The sequence below is a fragment of the Carlito syrichta genome, unplaced genomic scaffold (assembly GCF_000164805.1).
Source record: "Carlito syrichta isolate Samal-C Ts95f unplaced genomic scaffold, Tarsius_syrichta-2.0.1 Scaffold313424, whole genome shotgun sequence".
In the NCBI taxonomy this organism is placed as follows: domain Eukaryota; kingdom Metazoa; phylum Chordata; class Mammalia; order Primates; family Tarsiidae; genus Carlito; species Carlito syrichta.
This window is the reverse complement of record NW_007257520.1, coordinates 124212-146461: the sequence shown is the minus strand read 5'-3', so window position 1 is coordinate 146461 and position 22250 is coordinate 124212. Positions and strand designations below refer to the sequence as shown.

General features: G+C 38.2%; 1 protein-coding gene across 1 annotated transcript in view; it reads left to right on the top strand.

Moving 5' to 3' along the window:
- Positions 1–22250, top strand: part of F13A1 (coagulation factor XIII A chain) — a 148346-nt gene that overhangs the window by 5101 nt on the left and 120995 nt on the right. The window contains exon 3 of the mRNA XM_008070448.2: positions 5917–6105. Coding sequence (XP_008068639.1) covers positions 5917–6105 — 189 coding nt within the window. The remainder of the gene's footprint in view (positions 1–5916; positions 6106–22250) is intronic.

The window sequence follows — 22250 nt, the reverse complement described above, 5'->3', positions numbered from 1 at the left end:
CAAAAAAAAAAAAAAAAAAAAAAGCCACCCTCTTGTAGTTCACCCAGTGGCCACTAGTGGCCTCTAAGAGGACTTGTATCTCTGATCACTTAACTGAGGATGATGACTTTGGCTCCAGGAACACAGGTCCTAAGTCAAACTCTCTCCCTGCAGTTTTTCAGTGGTGGCTCTTCCCCAAAGGGATGCAAGCCATTCTTATAAAACTGACTGAGAAACTCAAGGAGGCGAAAAAAGAAAATGCCAGTTTGAATAGTTTGTAACAATGAGCCCAGCCCACCACTGTATAATGTAGTTAATGTTATACAGGTATTCTGAGTGTGTATGATACTCCTAAGTCATGGTTTTGGTGACTATTTTGTTAAGAATTATTCTGGTAAAGATTTATGTTTCAAAATATATAAACTCATGTAAGTTTCCTTTCATGCACACCATAATATTCAAGAAAAATTAGAATATTTGTGGTGACACTGGAATCCCAGACATGGAACTAGCCAGCGTTTGGTGGTCTTTGTATTTTTTAGGCATTCTTAATATCCCCCTGTGAACTCAGTTGTAGCTGAGAAAGTACTGTGATAATCTCCTCAGATTTGAATTTGTATTAATTTCTAATAGATTGTTCTGCTTACTCAGTTGGTGTTTCTGAAAAAGCTCTCTATGGCCTTCCTGGCCTGAAAGGTTATATATAGCTAGAAATGTCATGTTCCACAAGATAACCCTATATTCTTTGACTGGTTTGACTCTGTATTATTAACAATTAGCGACCATCTGTAGCATCAATTGGAATAGTTATTTGACAGATCTAATATGTTAAATTCAAACTGAAAAGCAGACCTAGCTCTACAAAATTCATACATAGGTGGGAACTAGGGGCTTTCAGGCTAGTAGGATCTTATGCCTTTCTGAGAATCTCCTGCATTCCACCACCCCATCAGAATTTAATCAAATGATTAACAAGTTGTACAGAGTAAACTTCTCTGGGTTCTAGGTTTTTGAGAGAATAAGAGAGGCATCCAGGCATCCAGTGCATGGCTAAGAAATACCATTGTATAATAGTATCTCACCTTTCCTTTCAGTTCTTGGAAAAACATATACTGGTGGTCACATATGTGCCAGGAGCTGCACCAGACTCTCCCTGGAGACCCAAAGATGAGTGAGTTAGCCCCTGGTCTCAAGCAACTCTCAGTCTAGAAGACAAAGCACACAAATGAAAGATCATTGCGATCTAGTGTAATAAATACCATAACTGAAATGTGTGCAAATTGTTGTGAAATAACTGAAAGGAGTGTCTAGTAGTGTGGTGGAGTGGGGTAGAGAATGAGGAAGGTTTCATGGTGAAAAATATCTGAATTGGTCCTTAGAAGATGGGTAAGATTGTTCCTGACAGACCAGTGCATGGAAGGGCATTTCTAACAGAGGAAACAGTATGTGCCAAGTTAACAGTGACTAGAGGACCAAAGAAATAAGCCTGAGAAAAAGATGGTAGGGATCACATCACAACAGGCCTTGAAGACCTTACTTTTGAGCCTGCAGATAATGGGGGACTTGCCTAGGATTCTAAGCTGCAGAATTACAAAATATGAAGTGTGTCTTATAAAGTGGTGAGATGAAAATGGGGAGCAGGAGATGATACGTTTGGAAGCCATTCGGATACTCCAAGCCAGAAGAGGAGCAGGACTGCTGGATTTTAGCCCTCGAAGAAGGTGGTGATCTCATTTCTCTTGTTCTAGCGTCTTCTGAGTAGCGAAACATTTCTTCAACATTGTAAGGTGCAGGACATCTTGATCGCAACAATTTTTTAAAAATAAGATTGTATAAGAAAATGTTTTGAATTATTCTAATTAATGATACTCTAAAATCCTGGGTATCCAAGAGAAATGGAGAAGAGTCCTTTTTCCGTTGTTATTTTCCCAATAAACAGACCTGCTTCCACATGGGTAGCATTTATGCCTATAGTTTAGTAGTCATATTATCAAAGAGTGTGTGGAGAATTCAGTTCTCCAGGGAATTCCTGGAATATGAACCTAAGCATTTACCTTATTTCACAATTCCATCTGTGACAGGTATCATCATTCTCTGAAGAATATTTTACAACCTAGGGAGAAAATAATCCATTTTTCATATTAAGGAATGAGTAGGAGGACAGGAAGGCAGCTACTTCTAAGGGGAGATTTTTTTTTAGCAATCCATTTTCTGATAGGTTTGGAATTAAGCTAAATTGTGTTAGGTAGATATTTTGAAAGCTATCACTTTTAAAGAGCGAGCTACCAAGTGTCTAGCTACAGTATCCTTTGAGGAAAAAAAGTGGCTTAGCAGTGAGCTGCACCATTTTGCCAGGAACTGGACTTGGACGGGGGAAGCAAATTCATTTTTTGTTTATGGCAAATGGAGCCTGGATGATGAGAAGACTCTTTCTATCCTAAACTATGTTGTTAAGCCAATAAGCAAAGCAAAAGTCAATGTGCCAGCTTGTTCACTGTGTGCTGCATACTCACTATATGGGAAGGGGCTCTCCTAGGCAAAATGGACAACAGATTGAACTATGATATTTTTATATCGATGCTCATATTTTATGACAACCATCTTCAGAGTCCTTGCTATTATCAGGTAGCATACGAACCAGATATTTGGCTTGATCTGTGGGTGACTATTCATGAGCAATGAAATAATTATTGTTTAATCAATGGTACTGGGTACCTTATCTCCTTTCCCAATACTTGAGGTGATCCCTTGTAAATCCATTGAACTAATGGGAGATTACATGGCTGCCATTTTCTTCTTTTTCTAAAGAATAATCCACCTGCCCATCATAAGCTTGCATGTGTCTTATACATTTGACATGGTCTAGTTCTCAAGGGGTTTACAATCTCCTGACTAAAAATACCACCTATATAAAGATAATATGAAGAGGTCAATGCAAATATAATATAATCATGTCCGTTTGCTGTTTCAGATATTTCTGATATTTCTGGATCCCCAATGCAATTAAAATCCAAACTCCTTAGCACGGTCTACAAGGCTTGTCTGATTGGGCTTTTCTTTCTCTTCCACTGTGGCTCCCACTGCTACATCCTAGCCTTACCAACCACCTTTCAGTTTCTTAAGTAGTCATGCACTTGTTCACCTTGATCTTCAAGCATCCTTCTCTCTCTGCCCAAAGCATCTTAGCCACCTTCTCTTCTACATGGACATCTTGCTTCTCTTTTGAGCAAAACTTATACCTTGCTTCTTCCAGAAAATGTCTTCAAAGCCCCTTCTCTCGTCTGGGTTAGGGGCTCTTCTCAGATATCCACCACACAGAGCCCTATATTTCCTTTATCAGAGTATTTATTACACTGCATCATAATTATATGTTCATTTTTAAGTATCTACCCTAGGCATTTACTTAGCTTATAGTTATTAAGGAGTTGCCTAATCAACATTTATATCCATGTCTTGGGTGACAACATAAAATATCACATTTATGAAATTCCTAGAGGAAAGAAAGCTAGCGAGAATATTAAATTAAATATATTGAATACACACTTAGGGTGACCCTCTAAAATTATCTTATCTTTGGGACAATAAACCAAATTCAAAAAAATTAATATGGACACATATAAGGCCTTAACATTGAGTTAAGAAAAAAAACAATTAAACAAATAAATATGGCTAAAGAACAACATGAGTGAGTAACTCGTAGGGGTCTGAATTGAATTCTAACCCACTATTGAAAGAAATGACATTGAACTTTTTTAAAAAAGGTTTTTCTTCACCAGATGCTTCATATAAATCAACAGTAAAAGTGTCCAAGACACTACTAATATCTTTCACTGAAATAATAAAAATATACTATTTATTTTAAAAAGATGTCATGGTTTCATCATTTTTTATTGAACAAGCCACAACCAGAGTAATGTACTTAATCCTAGAGAAAGCTTTTTCAAGAGAAAAGTTGACAAAATAGAATATAGTACAAAACAGACTGGTGGGTAAAAGTTCTAGAAATAATTTCTTAAAGAACAGTTGCAGAAATAGTGAAGGTTTTACTAGGAAGAAAACCTAAGGGAAGTCTTTAAATACCTATAGAGTGCTAGATGAAATGAATAGAAGACTTATTCTATATTTATCCAGGAGTCAGAATGAGGATCCATGGTTAAAAAAATTACAAGGGAGCAGATGTCAGTTCATCTTAAGAGAATTTTTCAAATAATTAGAGTTTTTTGAAAATGAACTCTTTGCCCTGTGAAATAGTGAGTTCCCTGTTCAGATGGAGGCTGAAAGCCCAACCACTAGGGCTTTCATGAAAATGTTCCATGCAATACATAGAGAGTCACCAGATTGTCCAGAAAGTGCCCTGTCCTTGGAGAGTCTATGAGGCTATAATATCAGTATATTCCTTTCACTGGTGCTGGTGAATGGAGAGATGACTAAACCTATTTCTGAGGACTTAGGTTTTTAGCTTTAAAAAAAATTTACTAAATGACATTGTGCTAAGAAAGAGAACCAGATGAGTCGATTACTAAGGCTTTTTTCAACTGGGACATTTATGATTCTCCAGCTCTTTCTTAAGTTGGTTTATCACTAGGGATTGTGACCTTAATAAGACCAAAGAACTTAGAAGAAAGGGCAGAGAGAGGTCTAGAGAATTAAACATCTTTAGCCCACGGCATAATGGAAAGAAAGTGCCCTTCAGGGGGACATGTACTACAGCATGGTTCTGAGATGAGGTAAAAATAAAACTGTACCTTGCACTTTCTGTTTGCTGTAATGTTGCAGTTGGAATAACCCATGGAGCACTGTGCCATGTAAAATGGCTCTGTCCGAGTTCACAGTCCATGAGTCACAGTAGGCCCAAGAACCGTTTCATTGCTATCTCATTTCATCTTGTAAACATTCTTAAGATATTAGTATCCTCATCTTAAAGGTGAGAAAACTCAGATTCTAAAAGGCAAAGTGCCTTACCTAAGAAATTTTGACACCTGAGATTCAAACTCAGGAGTGCCAGAACCTGTATCAACAGCGTTTCAGGGACTCCTAGACTTTAGAACCAAAAAAAAATCTTAAGAAGCCCAACTTCCTGGGCTTACCTATGAGAAAAAAATGTGAGACCCAAGTGGATCAGGCCTCCTGCTCAGTATTCCTGAGCAAAAGCAAAAGAAGCCATTGGAGTATAGCCGGGTGATGCCCCAGCATAGGTCCAAGCTCAGCAGCTGTGCTTCCTGTGCATACAATACCTGCAGCCATGAGGGCCACAATGTCGCAGGCAGGGGCAGGGACAGAGGGGGAAAGCAAGAAGCCAATGCACCTCCAGCCACCCTCCCAATCTTCTCTCCCCAGTGACCCTTTAGAGCTCCAGATGCACATACAAAGTCTTTAGACCAGATCTTTCTTGCCTGTAAGGGATGGGGACTACTTTTAGACGGAAAGAGGCCATGTTTGACCCTTCCTGGGGTAAGAGGAAAATTTGGATTAATGGCCAACTTTGTCTTTGAGATGTCCCTTTGAGGCTTTGTCAGATTTACTAAATAAAAGGAGTAAGAAAATGGAGTGGTTATTCCCTACTTCTCCCTAATTAGTTATATAGTGAGGTGGTAGTCACGATGGGGTGTGCCTAACGTAACGAAAACCTGCATAAGACTGAGAATCTGAAGATTTCGCCTCTGGTCCTAGTTTCCCTGTATCGAGATCGCTCATGTAGACATTTGTCTGCCTATAGTGAGTCTGTGTGGTCTGAAATGAGATCCAAGTGGAAAACCTTTTAGAAACTCTCTTCAAAAACAAGAATGTTGCAGTAGTCAGATTCTCAAGTCTGTGTCCCCCATCCCTCATAGAGTTTCATCAGCGGACTTTGCTACTTGCCTTCTTCAGGAAAAATAATCTCGTTTTTTGAGATTATGTTGGAACTAAAGTTAAGTAATTGTTTTCTTTTGTATATAGACTACCTTAATGTCACGAGTGTCCACCTGTTCAAGGAGAGATGGGACACCAACAAGGTGGATCACCACACTGACAAGTATGACAACAACAATTTGATTGTACGTAGAGGGCAGACTTTCTACATCCAGATTGACTTCAACCGTTCATATGACCCCAGAAGGGATCTCTTCAGGGTGGAATACGTCATTGGTGAGTGCCATGTGCAAGCGCTAGTCATGACACCATGGGTCACATTGTAGAAAGAGGTGGGTACAGGTGTGATTGCATTATTTCCTAGCATCATACTTCAACAATAGCTGAAGCTGGAATTACATCCAGCTTCTGGATGACCCTGGGCTCTAAGATGGGCAGTGTAATGCCAAACATCAATAATTTGGGCCTACCCAGGGGAAAATCTAGTATAAATAAAAGTAAGTACAATTGGTACAAAATGTTGCTTAACTAGATTATTTTTCCCCAAATAGTTTTGACAACCTATAGTTTGTGACTTTTAATTTATCTCTGTGATTTAATTGGTCTCATGTGCTGGAAAATATTTGCAAATCTGAGCATACGATCTCCATATATGCATTTTCCAAAGTTTGTTCTGCTCTAATCTAGTCCCATGGGATGGCCCATGAAAAATGGATGGTCCAGTAAAGTTCACTCAACACTCTATACTCTAATCTCTTGAAGACTGACAATGCATATTAGCTTCAAGAGTACCACTTAACTTTGTTTAGTCTGGCACTTCTCAAATTAATTTGGTCTTGGAGCTCTTTTATTACATTACAGCTATTAAGATTTGACACATCTTGGTGCATAATTCTCTAGGAATTTACAAGAGTATCAAGGAAACACATGCACAGAAAAGTGAGGGTGGCTCAGTGTAAGGAAATCCGTCCATATAATCCCATACACAAATTAAAGTATTAAGCAATCCAATCAATAGTCACTGAAAGGTACATGATAAAATTCAGCAGTCATTTAAAAAAAAAGTTTAAGTAAAACAAAAGAAGAGGAAATTTTTTCAATTATAATGAAGATTGTTTACCATAGAACAGCACTTTTTGATATCCTAAGTGGAAAAAAGTTAACAAATTTAATTATAATCAGAATTTAGACAGAAATGCCTAAATGCCATTACTTCTTTAAAAAAAATTGCTCTAAAGGTTTTTGCAAATGAACAATATAAGAGAAATATCTGCTATCAACACTGGGAAATAAGAGATGAAACTATGTATTTTGACAATACCATGATTGTGTGTGTGCGTAGGAAACCCAACAGATTTGAGAAAACCATAGTATTGACAAAACTTTGTACATAAAAATCAATAGCTTTTATCTTCTCTAGCACTAAACACCTAGAAAGACAAATAAGAAAAAAATATTTCACATACTATAGTCAAAACTATGAAATATAAGACTAAGCTTTAAAAAAACAGGATATACAACATATATAAACCAGCTATTCAGTCTTTTGTATTCCTTTTTCTTTTTTTAATTTTAAAGATGTGGGGGTACAAGTCAGGATTGGGTCCAGAAGTGGTTTACGTACAGGTGAAAGTTTGGGCTCCCATTGGACCTCACTTCACCTGGAATGGGATGATGCACCCTTATTAATATTGTGCTCCCCCTGCTCCTCCCTCCCTTGGCAGTGTCCTCCTACTGCCAGTCCCTTTCTTGTAGTATTATGATAGCTGTTCAGGATCCACTTAGGAGTGAGAACATGGGGTACTCAGTTCTTTGTTTCTATGATAGATCACTGAGTATGATAGACTTTAAATTCATCCAAGTTGCTGCAAAGTCCATAATTTTGTCGTTCTTTATTATTGCATAGTATTCCATTGTGTATATGCACCACATTTTAAAAATCCAGTCCACTTTCAATTGGCAGCACGTTTGGTTCCATGTTGTTGGTATTGTGAATTGTGCTGCAATAAACATACGTGCACAGGTATCTTTTCTGTAGAATGATTTGAGTTCCTCCGGATATGTTCCCAGAAGGAAGATTGCTGGGTTGTATGGAAGATCAATTTCTAGTTCTTTTAGAAATCACCACACTGTTTTCCATAGAGGCTGAACTAGTTTGCATTCCTACAACTGTGTAAGTGTCATTCCCTTTTCTCTGCATTCTCACCAGCATCTGTTGTTTTTTGTTTTATTAATGATGGCCATTCTTACTGGAGTTAGGTGGTATCTCAATGTGGTTTTGATTTGCATTTCTCTGATGATTAGTGAGACTGAGCATTTTTTCATGTGTCTATTGGCTGTTTGTATGTCTTCTTTTGAGAAATGTCTATTCATGTCTCTTGTCCACTTTTTGTTGTTGTTGTTGTTGTTGAGTTGGAGTCTCACTCGGTTGCCCAGACTGGAGTGCAGTGGCAGCTCCTGGCCACTGCAGCCTCGCCTCCTGGGCTCTGGTGATCCTTCCGCCTCAGCCTTCCGAGTAGCCGGAACTACAGGCATGTGCAACCACACCCGGCTGATTTTTTGATGTATTGTAGAGATGAGGTCTCGCTGCCCAGGCGGGTCTTGAACCCACGGGCTCAGGCAATTCACTCACCTCAGCCTCCCAAAGGCACGGGATTACAGGCTGAGCCACCGAACCCGACTCTTGTCCACTTTTTAATGGGGCTGTTTGCTTTTTGCCTTTTGGCACGTTTGAGTTCCTTGTAGATCCTAGATGTTAGGCCTTTGTCAGATATACAGTTGACAAATACTTTTCCATTCTGTGGGCTGTCTCCCTTCTCTCTTGATAAGTTTATTTTGCTTTCAGAAGCTTTTCAGTTTGATGAGATCTCTTGTCTATCTCAGCTCTTATGGCATGGGCATTTGGGGTTTTGATCAGGAATTGGTTGCCTAGTTCAATTTCTGTAAGGGTGTCTCCCACGTTTTCTAAGAGTCTTATAGTTTGAGGTTCTACATTTAGGTCTTTGATCCATTTAGAGTTAATTTTTTTGTATGGTGATAGGTATGGGTTCTCTTTCATTCTTCTGCATGTGGTCAGCCTGTTTTCCAGCACTATTTGCTGAATAGGCTCTCCCCAGTTGTTGTTGGTGGAGACTTTGTCAAAGATGAGCAGATTGAGAAATTGAGATTTTGCTTCCAGAATCTCTGTCCTGTTCCACTGGTCCATATGCCTACTCTTATACCAATACCAGGCTGTTTTGGTTATTGTAGCCTTATAATAAAGTTTAAAGTCTGAAAGGGTAATACATCCTGCTTTGTTTCTTTTGCTGAGAATTGTTTTGGCCATTTGTGGCCGTTTATGTTTCCATATGAATTTCTGTATTGTCATTTCCAGGTCTGAGAAGAATGATGTTGGTAATTTAATGGGTATTGTGATGAATCTGTAGATTGCCTTGGATAGGATGGACATCTTAACAATGATGATTCTTCCAACCCATGAACTTGGGATATTTTTTCTTTTTTGTGTGTGTCTTTGAGTTCTTTGAGCAGTGTTTTGTATTTTCTGTTGCAAAGATATTTCACTTCTCTGGTTAGGAAGATGCCAAGATATTCCTTTTTTAAATGGCTACTGTGAATGAGAATGTGCTTTTTATTTGGTTCTCTGCCTGTTTGTTGTTGGTGTATAGAAATGCAACTGTCTTTTGCATATTAATTTTATACCCTGGTACTTCGCCAAAGTCCTTTATCAGTGCAAGGAAGTTTTTGACAGATTTCCTTGGGTTGTCCAGGTATAGGATCATATCATCTGCAAAGACAGATAGCTTAACTGCTTCTCCTATTTGGAAATCCCTGATATCCTCTCGTCTGATTGCTCTAGCTAGGACTTCCAACACTATGTTGAACAGGAGAGGTGAGAGTGGACAGCCTTGTATTGTACCAGTTTTCAGGGGAAATGCCTCTAATTTCTGTTCATTTAGTAGTATGTTGGCAGTAAGTTTATCGTAGATGGCTCTTACTATTTTGTGGTATGTTTTCTCTATATTTAGGTGTTCAAGAATTGTTTTTTTTTTAAATCAAGAATGGACACCGGATTTTGTTGAAAGCCTTTTCTGCATCTTAAGATATAATCATGTGGTTCTTGTTTTTACAACCGTTGATGTATTTAATTACAATTATGGTCTTGCAGATGTTACACCAGCCCTGCATCTGGAGATGAAGCCTACTTGGTCATGGTGGATGATTTTTGAGATGTGTTGTTGGATCCAATCTGCTAGAATCTTGTTGAGAATTTTTGCATCTCTGTTCATCAGGGATATTGGTCTAGCTACTCAATCTTAATAAAAGATGTGAGAATCCAATGAAAAGTCAAACATGTTCTTGGATGTTAAATCTCTCACTGTGTATTTTTAAAGTCTCCCAACATGTTGTTCAATGAGTACAAAATTTCAGTTAGGAGAAATAAGTTTTAGTGATCTATTACACAACATGCTGACTATAGTTAATAACAATTTACTGTATACTTCTAAGTTGTGAAAAGAATAGATTTTAAGTGTTCTCATCACAAAGAAATGACAAGTATGTGAGTTGCTAAATATGTTAATTAGCTTAGTTTAATCATTCAACAAAGTGTACATAAATCACATTTACCCAAAAAAGTATACAATTTTTATTTGTCAATTTTAAAAGTCTTTTAAAATATGTAAATTTAATACATTTCCAATTAAAATTTCAATGAAATTTTTAGGTTTTTTTTCATTTCTATTTTGGAGGGGAGCCTGTATAAAATAACCTTAAAGTTCATTTGGAAGACTAATTGCCTAATGATAACCAAGAACACTATGCAAAGAAATAAGAGTATTTTATATCAGAAATTGCTATCAGAAGATATTATAAAATATGTGATATAATACAACAGAGAATACAGAAATCCATTTTAATATATGAGTTAATATAGTTGTTGGTTTCATGGAGTAAGAAAAGTATATGGGTTTTTTTGTTTGCTTGTTTTTAAATAAATGATACTGGCTCTTCAACTGGAAGAAATTAAAAAACTGACTCTAATCTTATACCATATATAGTAATATACCTCAGATGGTATAAATATTAATGTAAACAAATAAAAAACTCACAAAGCAATTGTGTGAAAAAAATTAAGAGACTTAACTAAGACTGGAAACTGATACTGTAAAAAAAACAACTGCATACAGTCATGTGCCACATGACAATGTTTCAGTCAACAATGGACTGTGAACATGACGGTGGACCCATAAAGTTGTAATAGAACTGAAAAAATCCTGTCGCCTAATGATATCATAGCTGTTGTAATGTCATAGCACAATTGCTAATTTTTAATAAATTTTGCATAGCCCAAGTGTACATTGTTTATAAAATCTCCAGTAGTGTACAATAATGTCCTAGGCCTTCACATTCATTTGTCACTCACTCACTGACTCACCCAGAGCAACTTTCAGTCCTGTAAGCTCTATTCATACTAAGTGCCCTATAGAAGGTTAACACTTTTTCTCTTTTATGCCATATTCTTACTGTACCTTTTCTACATTAGACATGTTTAGAGATGCAAATGCTTATCATTATGTTATAATTGCCTACAGTATTCAGGGCAGTAACAACCTGTACAGCTATGTAACCCAGGAGCAATAGACTCTACCATATAGCCTAGATATATAGTAGGCTGTACCATCTAGGTTTGTAAGCAGTCTGACAATTAAGTTCACAAACTCATCTGAGAAAAAGCGCTACATATTTCATTGCTGAATATCACTACATCCACTTTCTAAGTACTCCCCTTGGAAAGCTATGCAACAATGCCAGCATCTAGTCTATCCAAAGCAGTTTTGGAACTCTTTTTCTGGAATGGCTATTAGAACTGTCATTGTATTATCCTTTATGTCCTGAATGCCAAAAAAAATTTCTTCCTTTCAATATTTCCTTTATTTGAGGGTAAAGAAAAAAGTCACTGGTGGGCAGATCAGGTGAGTAGGGAGTGTGTTCCAATACAGTTATTTGTTTACTGGCTAAAAACTCCCTTGAAGACAGTTCTATGTGAGCTGGTACATTCTTGTGATGCAAGAGCTTCTTCAGGACCATTTTTGCACACACCTTTCTCATGCCAAAATTTTCAGTTAAGATTTTTCTGTTTCTCTATTGATGTTTATTTGGTCTCCTATGCTTCTCACAGTCAGTTGACAATTTTGATGTTCTATTCGACAAATTTTTGCAATGTTTTTGTCAGTTCTACTGGCCATCCTGACCTCTCTTCATCAGTGACGCTTTCTCTCCCCTCAGAAAAATGTTTCATCCATTCGTACACAGCTGTTTTCTTCATGGCATTATTCCCATAAACTTGAACTAACATGTCCCTGATTTCACTTCTACTCTTGCCAAGTTTAACAAGAAATTTAATGTTTTTATGTTGATCTAATTCAAGTTCCGACATTCATGTGGTGGCAAACAAGAGCATGCAACAACAATAATGAATGTCACTCAGTAAGGCACTGTCACACATCAACACAAACACAGCTGTGAGACACTGATATACCAAGGTAATGAAACCTTACTGAGTTGTTTGTACAATGCTGCCAACATAAGCACATAGTGGCAAGTTCCCAGACTTAATTGTCAGACCTTGTAAGTACTCTATGATGTTTGGACAACAACAAATCATCTAATGATGCATTGTACTCCATGCATGACAGCAAACATCCGTTTGAAATTCTGTCCACAGTTCTGCAATTATGAAGGAATTTTTATTTCCACGTTTATAGACAAATATTTCAGGCAGGGAGAAAAGGATAGGGAAACTTCAGCCTTGAATTGTACTTGTCTGAGGTCTGAGACACTCTCCCACTGGCCATTCCAAAAATAATTGTCATAATGAAAGTCTTGGAAAGAATGGTAAGATAGGTGTCTTAGGTTGGGTTTCCAGGAAATAAACTCTGAGTAGAAGACTTGTGTGCAGAAGTGTGTTGGGAAGTGCTCTCAGGACCAACATCTGCAAGGGAATGAAGGGTTCAGTGTTAGGCAGAGGGAAGAGTTGAACCTCAGTGCAGCAAAGGTCTCAGAGCATCCCAAGGGGGGTCTCTGGAGATGGTTTGGACTTTCAGAGTTGTCCCACCTTAAAGGGTCCTTTATTGACTGAGGTTGTCTTAGTATAGTTGGTTCTCTGTGGCTGAGGGAAAACCCCTGGAAGCAACTAAATGAATGAGAGCTATCAGCTACAAACACTCTCAAACACGAGAAAGGACTGGGCAGCATATCATAGCATTCACTACAGTTAGCATTTCAAGTCTTTTTCACATAAGAATTAGTATTACTTTTGTTCTTTCAGTAAAAAGTGGAGAAAAAGCATAGATAATTTGATTTGAAGATAAAAATCTATGCATTTTAAAACTAACATGCATTCAACACTTTCACAGAGCCCATGAATTAGGCTGTATTCCATTATGTGTGGCCCGTTATTGGCATTATGACTTTTGAAGATTTTCTATTTCCCATTTTATTATAGATACAAGAAAGGAAAATGACAAAATTCCCCACGCCACTATATGGTATATGAGAAATCAAGCACATTTCTAAGGGGCCTTAAGGGACTAACAGTAGAGGTCTTATCTTGATGAGTGTCCTCTCTGCATCTCATGTCATTCATGAAGTTACACAACAACCTCAACTGCCCTGCTGCCATAGTGCTAAGACTGAAAAAAAAGAACATTGTTGAGTATTCATTGGGGAAATAATTATCTTACAATGAAGTACTTGTTTCAATAGAACTAAATAAAAGCAGATTTTAAAGGTAATTGCTGTAATGAGAAGAGACAAGTATCAAGTGTGAACTAGAAATGAAATTAAGTGCAAAGACTTGTATAGACAGATGTTCGTTAATTTGCAGAAACCCAGGAAGTAAAAATAATAATTTAAAAAATAGAAAAGCGATCACTTTTTTAAAAGGACACATAAAAGAATTTCTATCAATACTTCTTTGAGTATTTATAGCATAAGATTTATCAACGAAGATTGATTTGCTTGTTAAAAAAACATAGCTATTGCATACTGTAAGCTATTATATTAAAAACACAAATAACTTTACATATAATTGCTTCCAATTTGCCTTCAGTTCTTTATTAGTGTCCTTTTCTCTTTCCCTGTGATTATATACAAGATGAGCTGGGATGTATTAATACACTGGATTTTTCCTGTGTTGTTGTCCTCAGAACCTAGCTCATAGGATTTATTTATAAGTGATTCTGCCATCTAACTTCCTTCCTTCCTTTGATTCCTTCTTCTGTTTTTTTTTAACATTTTAAATAAATAGGTTCTCTTGGATGGTCCCAGATTAACCTATGTGTGCTGACCTTCCTAATAGAGGAAGGTGAACAGGAAAGCTAGTGCCATTACCTGGCCAGGGCTTGATGAGCTTGTGCTGCAGGGAGTCTCTGTGCTCTGATAGCTGCATTCATTAGTTGCTGGCAGAGCACAGCTATCTCTTTGAGTTAAGTGGACGGTGCTAATGAATTTGAAGAGGTAGCTGTGCCTAAACAATGTGCCTGGGAGTTTGCAGGGTCTTTTATCTCTTTCCACCCCTGAACCTGAAGCCATGACAATCATGGAAGGCCCCAGGAGCAGGACATGAATCACAGGTTTTGCTAACCTGTGACTGGGACTGTGAAAGCTTGGGAACAGCTTGAGGTGTTAATTTGCTGTTACCTTAACATGGGTCTCCTACATCTTTGACACTCAGTTGAGGGAGAAGTTCCCAGACATAATCCTTACCAGTTCTCCCCCTCAAAACAATAGAGGTTACCTTACCTGGGGAGCCCTACGATGTAAGAACAGGATCCGTGAACAGATTTTTTTCTCCCTGGAGTCCAGTCACAGGACACCAAGAGTGCCAGGGACAGTATGTGAGATTTTTCTGACATTTTCCTTAATCCTTTCATGGTCCCCATAGCTCTAAGCTTCATATTTCTGGTCACAGCAGAAAAAAAAAGAGGGGAGATCTTGTATCAACATGACCTACCCCTCTTACAATGAAAACAAAGGTTTTTCCAGAAGTTCCATTTATGTCTCGTTGGATGCTCCTTATCTGTAAGAGAAGCTATGAAAGTATTTCCTTTATCCAGTGTCTTTCAAGGAGAGGGACAAGGGATCACGGAGGATGGGTGCTGGTAGACCCCCAGTGAAGCATGCTAGGCATCCCTTTTAGCTTTGCCATCCTGTGAGTATAAAAAAGCAGCCCTAATGCTAGTGGTACTGAGATAGGTCATTTGTCACGTGCCCCAGCATTTCCAGGAATGGGTCAATTGCACATGTTCTGAATCCTTAACCCCATAAAACATTGAAACATCATTACCAACACTTCAGTATTTCTATTTCACTGATTTCTTGAGTAGCATTTAATGAAAGCCAATTGGCCTGTCAGACTCTGATATGCTTTCAGGATAAGAGTGACGTGGATGATTCTCATTCGAGATAGCTTGCTCCAGCTCACTTGTGGATTTAGAGGATTTATCTAAATCCTGATAAGTATAATACCAGATTATACTTATCAGGTGTAATCTGGGGTAAATACTTTACTCCAGATTATACCTCTCTTGAAGGATATTCAAGACTGGAGAAGAGATGTTTAAAGGAGAGAGAGTAAGAGCCTGGCTTAGGTCAGTGGTTACAGAAATGGAGAGGAATGGTGGGATTTAACAAATATTTAGGAGGCAAAATCTACAGGACTTGTTATTGGTAGTCTGTGTGGGGTAAGAGGGAGAATAGTCAAGGTTGACTTCCCAGTTGCTGGCCTATTTGACTACGATAATACATGTTAGCACTTCCAAGCAAGGTAAGGAATGCAGAGGATTCTGAAGAAAAAGAATCTGGTGCCATGCAGAAGTGCTGTGCCCTTCCCATTTAATTCTTCGAGCATCCCTCTGGGCATTAGATTATGGTCTTCTTATTTTTCAGATGAGATATGGGTTGTAGTGATTAAATACTTTACCCCAGATTATACCTGAGAAGTGCTACGACCACAATTCAAACCCAGAGAGCCTCTCCTAAGCTCATGTATGCCTCCCTCCATGAAAGAAACGTCATCAAGGAGACAGTGGAGGTATGAATATAATTCAGTTGGAACCTTGTGAGTTTCAAGTACTTGAGGGACTTCAAGACAAACATGTCCAATAGACAGTATAAGTCTATTGAATTTAGGGAGGAGGTTTGGGTTGGGCAGAGAGAAATGTGGACATCATGCACCCATGGATAGGCAAGCTCCTTTAGAAAAGGCCCAAATCCTGGAGAAAACAACTCTTAGGGAAGAAGTCCAAAAACTAGAGCTCCTAGAAGAGACAAAGAATATATGATCAGATAAATGGAAGGCAAATCAGGGAAGGACAGTGTCACTGAATCTAAGACAGCTGGGTGCTTAAAGAGGAAAGAGTGACCACCTTTATCAAGTACAACAAAGAGATACATTGAGGTAAGAACTTCTATTGGACTCAGTGGTCAGGGAGATACCTGTTACTTGGGGAGAATCCAAATTAGATGAGATGTGAGGAGGTGGATGCAGCGAACTTGAATTAATCTCTAAAACGATTTGAAGAAGAAGAAAAGAAAATATGAATAGTAGCTAGAGAAGAATGTGGGTTAGATGAAGGATGCTTTGATTTGAGTATTTGTTTCAGGATTGGAGGAACCTGAATGTACCTATGTGGGCAGAGGGGAAAGAATCAGTCAAGGAAGAAACTTAAAGTTTTAGGAGAACCATTGGGTAATGGGAGGGGAATCCTAGAGGAGGTAGAAGCCTGGAGTGCGGAGGTTCAGGTGAGGGACTGACTAGGAAGAAGAGTCCCTATCGTTGGAGGGTGTCAGGAAAAAGGTGAGGGAGAGTATGAATAGCTTCATTAGAGAGATGTGAACTGAGCATTGTACCTGACAACCTCATGCTTTTCCAATAGATAGAAGGTGAGCAGGTGCTGCAAGAGCTTAGGGGGGAAAGAAGCATTCTTATATCTATAAGTATCACATAAGGCTACGTCTCCCCATGGATTTTTGTTTCATAAAGTCCAGAAAAAATTCACCATACTGATGCGTGACTTTCATCTACATAACACAGTGTCTCTTTTGAGAAATTTCTTGCCCAAAATTACTCAGCTGGTAGGTATAGAAAAATATTTCTTAACCTACGCTATTTCAATTATTTTATGCTGCATTTTGGTGGAAATAGGCTACCTATTTCATCATTTTGAAGGAACATTTATATAGAATATCATTTCAAATTTTTGCTCCTTTAGGTTTCTGCATTGATGATCAATGTGTTTATTTTTAAGCATCTCTGTGAGGTGAGTAATAATGGCATCTAAGAAACTAGGACAGTATTTCCCAGAGTGTGTTCTCTATGAATATCTGTCATGTGGGATGCTCCTTGGAGGAAAAAAAAAATCCCGTGGTGAAATACACTTGGACCATGCTGTGTTTTGGGTCTCTTCTCAGAGAACCCCAGTGCACATTAGTATATTAAAGTCTGTGAGTAGGCATACAGTCAAAGACAAATCTTGTTTGGCCCAATGTTTCCCAAAACTGTTTTACTACAAACACTACCCTCTAGTGTTTTCATTTGTTTGGTTTTTGTTTTTAAATATCCTCCAACAAAATGTAGAACTAACTCTAGGGAATGCCAAACTATAGAACACTGAGAAGGTTGGACTATAGAACCTGGCTGGATTTATAGTCTATGTATTGTGGTAACTTAATATAATATCCATTTTTTTTCCTTTTTTACACTTAAGATTTTGTGTCAACATTAAAATAACTATCTGTTTGATATTCATATTCAGTGATTTTTCTTTTCAAAAATGCTTTTAAGAAATTATTTTGCATGTTTAGATATTTATATTCCAGATTTTTATTTGGCTTCTTTTTTCCATAAAGCCATTTACTTTCTTTTTAACTATATTTGTTGAATTCTTATTGAATGCTTTGCATGTGCAAAACACTATATTGAAATTATGGTAGTAAGATATACTCATCTCCGGCCTTCAAAAGACTGGAGTCTAGAGGGACAGTCTGAAAGGAGAAGTTTTATTCAGGACCAGCCCCTTGGGAAAATGCTTGGAGAGCACCTTAGAGACAGTGACAAATGTCAAGAATGTTGAAGGAATCCCCCTAGAAAATACTATTTGAGGTGGGTTTCAAAGAATGAGTACAAGTTGACCCAATAGAAAAAGGTATATGTTCTAGAAGTGAGAGAGAGAGAGAGAGAGAGAGAGAGAGAGAGAGAGAGAGAAGTTCAGTGGAGCATGAAAACATGGAAACATATTGATTGCTTTGTATGGGTTAATAAGAAGTTTAGACATTATTTTATAAACAGCCAGAAGCCTCTGTAGAAGAGCCTTAAATAGAGTATCATGAAAATCTGATTTTTTTTTTTTTACTTTTTAGATTACTGTAGCAGAAGTATAGTAGATAAATTGGAAGACTAAGATTATTGTCAGGATATTGTTGAGACTTGGAAAAAATTGTTTATAAATATATGATAGGAGAAATGTGCTCCATGATTCTGTATGATTTTTTCCTTTCTTTCTTTGTCTCAAAGGAACTTGTATTTACTTCTATAACACAAAGTAGTAAAATTGGCATAGTCTTTTTTTCATAGTAAACTAAGACTCACCTGTAGTAAAGTAACACAGGGTAGTCTAAGGACTACCAGTGTACTCCAGTGGCTGGCCCTCTGCCATTTGTGGGATTATCTCAGGGATGACAGCTTAGATGATAAAAGAACTGGATGCAGCATGATGGGGGAAGAGGGTCGGTCCTCAGACAGACCTCAGTCAGCACCCCAGCTCTACCATGGAGGGCAGTGGCAAAACTGCTTAACCCCCTAAATTACTGTTTTCTCAGCTGAAAGGAGGGATTATAATATTAACTTTAAACATCCATTTACATATTAAAGGAGACAATATGTACTAAAATATATTTTAGTTCTCACAACAAAATTTGAAAGCAGGGAGTGTAGGGATAAACCTTATAAAAAATGTGGAAACCAAAATTCACAGGGATTAAATGATTTACCTACGGCTGTGGGAAAGGGATCTGAACATACATTTCTCAAAAGAAGACACAGGAATGGCCGAAAGATATATGCAAAGGTGCTCAGGACCACTAATCATCAGGGAAATGCAAATTTAATCCACAATGAGATGTTGTCATCCCACACCTGTTGGAATGGCTATTATTAAAAAAGATAAATGATAACGAACCTTAATGTGGAGAAAAGAGAACCCTGTACATTATTGGTGGGAATGTAAATTAGTACAGTCATTTTGGAAAATTGTCTGAACTTTTCTCAAGAAACAACAACAACAAAAAATAGAACTATCATATGATCCAGAAATTTCACTACTGGGTATAAATCCAAAGGCATTGGAATCAATATGTTGAAGATCTGTTTGCACTCCCATGTTTATTTCAGCATTGCTCATAATAGCCAAAATATGGAAGCAACTTGAGTGTCCATCAAATCTGGGATGAATGGATAAATAAAATGTGATATACACATACACACACAATGGAATACTTCTGAGCCTTAAAAAAGAAGGAAATTCTGTCATGTGTGACAACATAGATGGGACTGGAAGATATTATGCTAAGTGGAACAAACCAGATAAATAAATACTGTATGATCTCATTTACATGTGGAATTTTAAAAAGTCAAACTCATAGAAATTAAGCAGAAAGTTTTTTTAATTACATGTTGGGAAAGAGGGGGAGGAATGGGGAAAAGAAAGATGTTAACTTTAGTTTTAGTTTGGAGAAATAAGTTTCAGTGATCTATCACATGGCATGATGTCTACAGTTAATAATAATGTATATTTTAAAACTGGTAAAAATCGATTTTTAACATTCTCATCACCAAAAATGGTAACTATGTGAGATGATGTGTATATTAATTACCTTGATTGAATTTTTCTGCAATGTATACATAGGTCAAAACATCCATATTTTGCCCCATAAATACACAAATTATTATTTGTTAATTTATTTAAACATTCACACACACCAAAAAAGAAAATGCTTTCAAAAGGCAAATAAGAGGCCACTGCCTTTGTATCTTTTGTCTTTCCTGGTGGCAAGGACAATGATCACTGAACCTCCAAACAAAAAATACCCAGTGTCTTTGCAACATTTTTTCTGATAGCTTCATTAGTCAAATAGGAACCCTGCCAACACACAGGCCAAGTTCTGCCGGAAATTATCTGCCACATTTCTAGCTGAAGTGACAGAGACAGTTTAATCTCAAAGTAGGAGGGATTGCCATCCATATTCTAGGGCCAGAGACCTTCCATGTGCCTCCTGAGCCCTGCCTTGTGACCCACATCCTGTCCTGCAGAGCTGTAGTTTCTGAGCACAGCTTAGAGTCCTTAGGGTAATAGAGTCACTGATGTGTTTTGTCACATCAGGTACGTTGCATAGAGCACTTTTTTTTGGTTGTTGTTGTTTTTGGTTTTTTGGGTTTATTTTTGAGTTGGAGTCTCACTCTGTCGCCCAGACTGGAGTGCAGTGGCCACTCCCGGCCACCGCAGCCTCAACCTGCTGGGCTCCGGCGATCCTTCCGCCTCAGCCTTCCAAGTAGCCGGAATTACAGGCACGCGCTACCACACCTGGCTGATTTTTTTTATTTATTGTAGAGATGAGGTCTCGCTGTCCAGGTGGGTCTCGAACCCGCGGGCTCAGGCAATCCACTCACCTCAGCCTCCCAAAGGCGCGGGATTACAGTCTGAGCCACCGAGCCCGGCTGCATAGAGCACTTGTAAAGGACCGTGGGTATGGGAATGAGAAGACACACAATGCCTGCCTTCCATCTGCTTTCTCCTCTCTCTTTGCTATTCCCCTGATTTGCCTTTACCCTCGCTCCTCTCTGTCTCTCTCTCTGTCTTCCCACCTGTCTTACTTCTTTCACTTATGAGAGTTCATAAGCTTGACTCATTAGTACCTTCATAATTGAAACTGTACTCTACCAAAAAGTCCTGGTCCGAACTCAGGGATGATGCAGTGTCAGCATTCCCTGGCCTTGCCACATAAATTCTAAGACATTCTTGCAGCGTATGAAGCAAGGGATTAAAAAAAAAAAGCGGGGGGGAAATTTAATGAAAAGGAATGCACTCACTGTGATACCTTGCTCTTAAGTCTCCAATTTAAAAAGAGAGATGCAAGTAAAATTAGCACCCACAAAATGAAGGACACAAGTAGACTAAATATTCACTCTGCCTGCCCTCTCCATGAGCGTCTTATGAAGATTGATGAACAAGTAACTGGAAGCTCTTTAAACTGCTTAGTGATAGTTACTTGCTAATAAGATGACCCAATTACCAGCCCTCCTTTGAATATTGCAACTATATAGAAAAGCTAAATTCTCATAGTATTCCTTAAGGAAGTGTAACCTTCATAAAATGCTACTTTAACAGCAGCCAGGACCAGACAGGTATTAGAAGACCATATAAACTAAGCTATAAATGGCTGTGCCTCTCTTTCACTATTCTCGTCACTTACTGTTTCTTCTGAATATCTCAACCTTTTTCTGATCTTTACTACTCTTCCTTAAAATTTATTTTACTCTCCATCTTCTCCATCTCTCTCTCCATTTCTCTCTTGCCATTGGTCTCTCTTTTCCTTGTTTTCTCTCTTGCATATGTATACTCTGTCCTACAGATGAGTGTCTGGGTATTTACCTTAGTTAGAGGAGTAATGAGAGTTGGCCTCAGGAAGGAGATATACCAATTTTTAGGGTTGTTCATGAGTATGTCTTTATCCTCTGGGAAGCCGGGTCTGGATGTTCTAACTGTCCGCACCATCTCTGGCTAACGCGTAGCCATTTGGATGCTCCTCTTTTCCTCTGTTGGAAATCTTGCTGTGGCTTCTTCATTTTTCCTATCTACTTCCTTTTAATTTCTGTTTATGAGCCTTTATAACATTTCATCTCATGGCTGGTCCAGTGAATTTCTGATGCAGAAACCTCTATTGTGTCCTGTACTGTGTGACATTCCATGTGGGTTTGGGAGGAGGACTCCATCCCTGTCTTTAGATAGCTTCTTATAGTTGGGGTAAAGAGGAATTTCACAAACAATGAACACAGCCATTGGGGGTAACTGCTCCTAAACCAGAGGAAGTGAGGACCAGTTGGAGGCCCAAACTTCACCTGCATGTAGATGACTTATGTACCTAATCCTGACTTGTACCCCACATCTCTATAATAAAATAAAGTTATAAAAAATTGTGACTAAACCTATATTACTGGTCAATAAATATAGCAAAACAAAAAAATGAACATAGTAGTACAGTATATAATTGTGGGATGTACTAGTAATTCTCTACCAGAAACATGGGGCACAGGCCAGCAGAAATGACTCTGGGCAGTCGAGGGAAAGAGAATCAGTTGCTAGAGT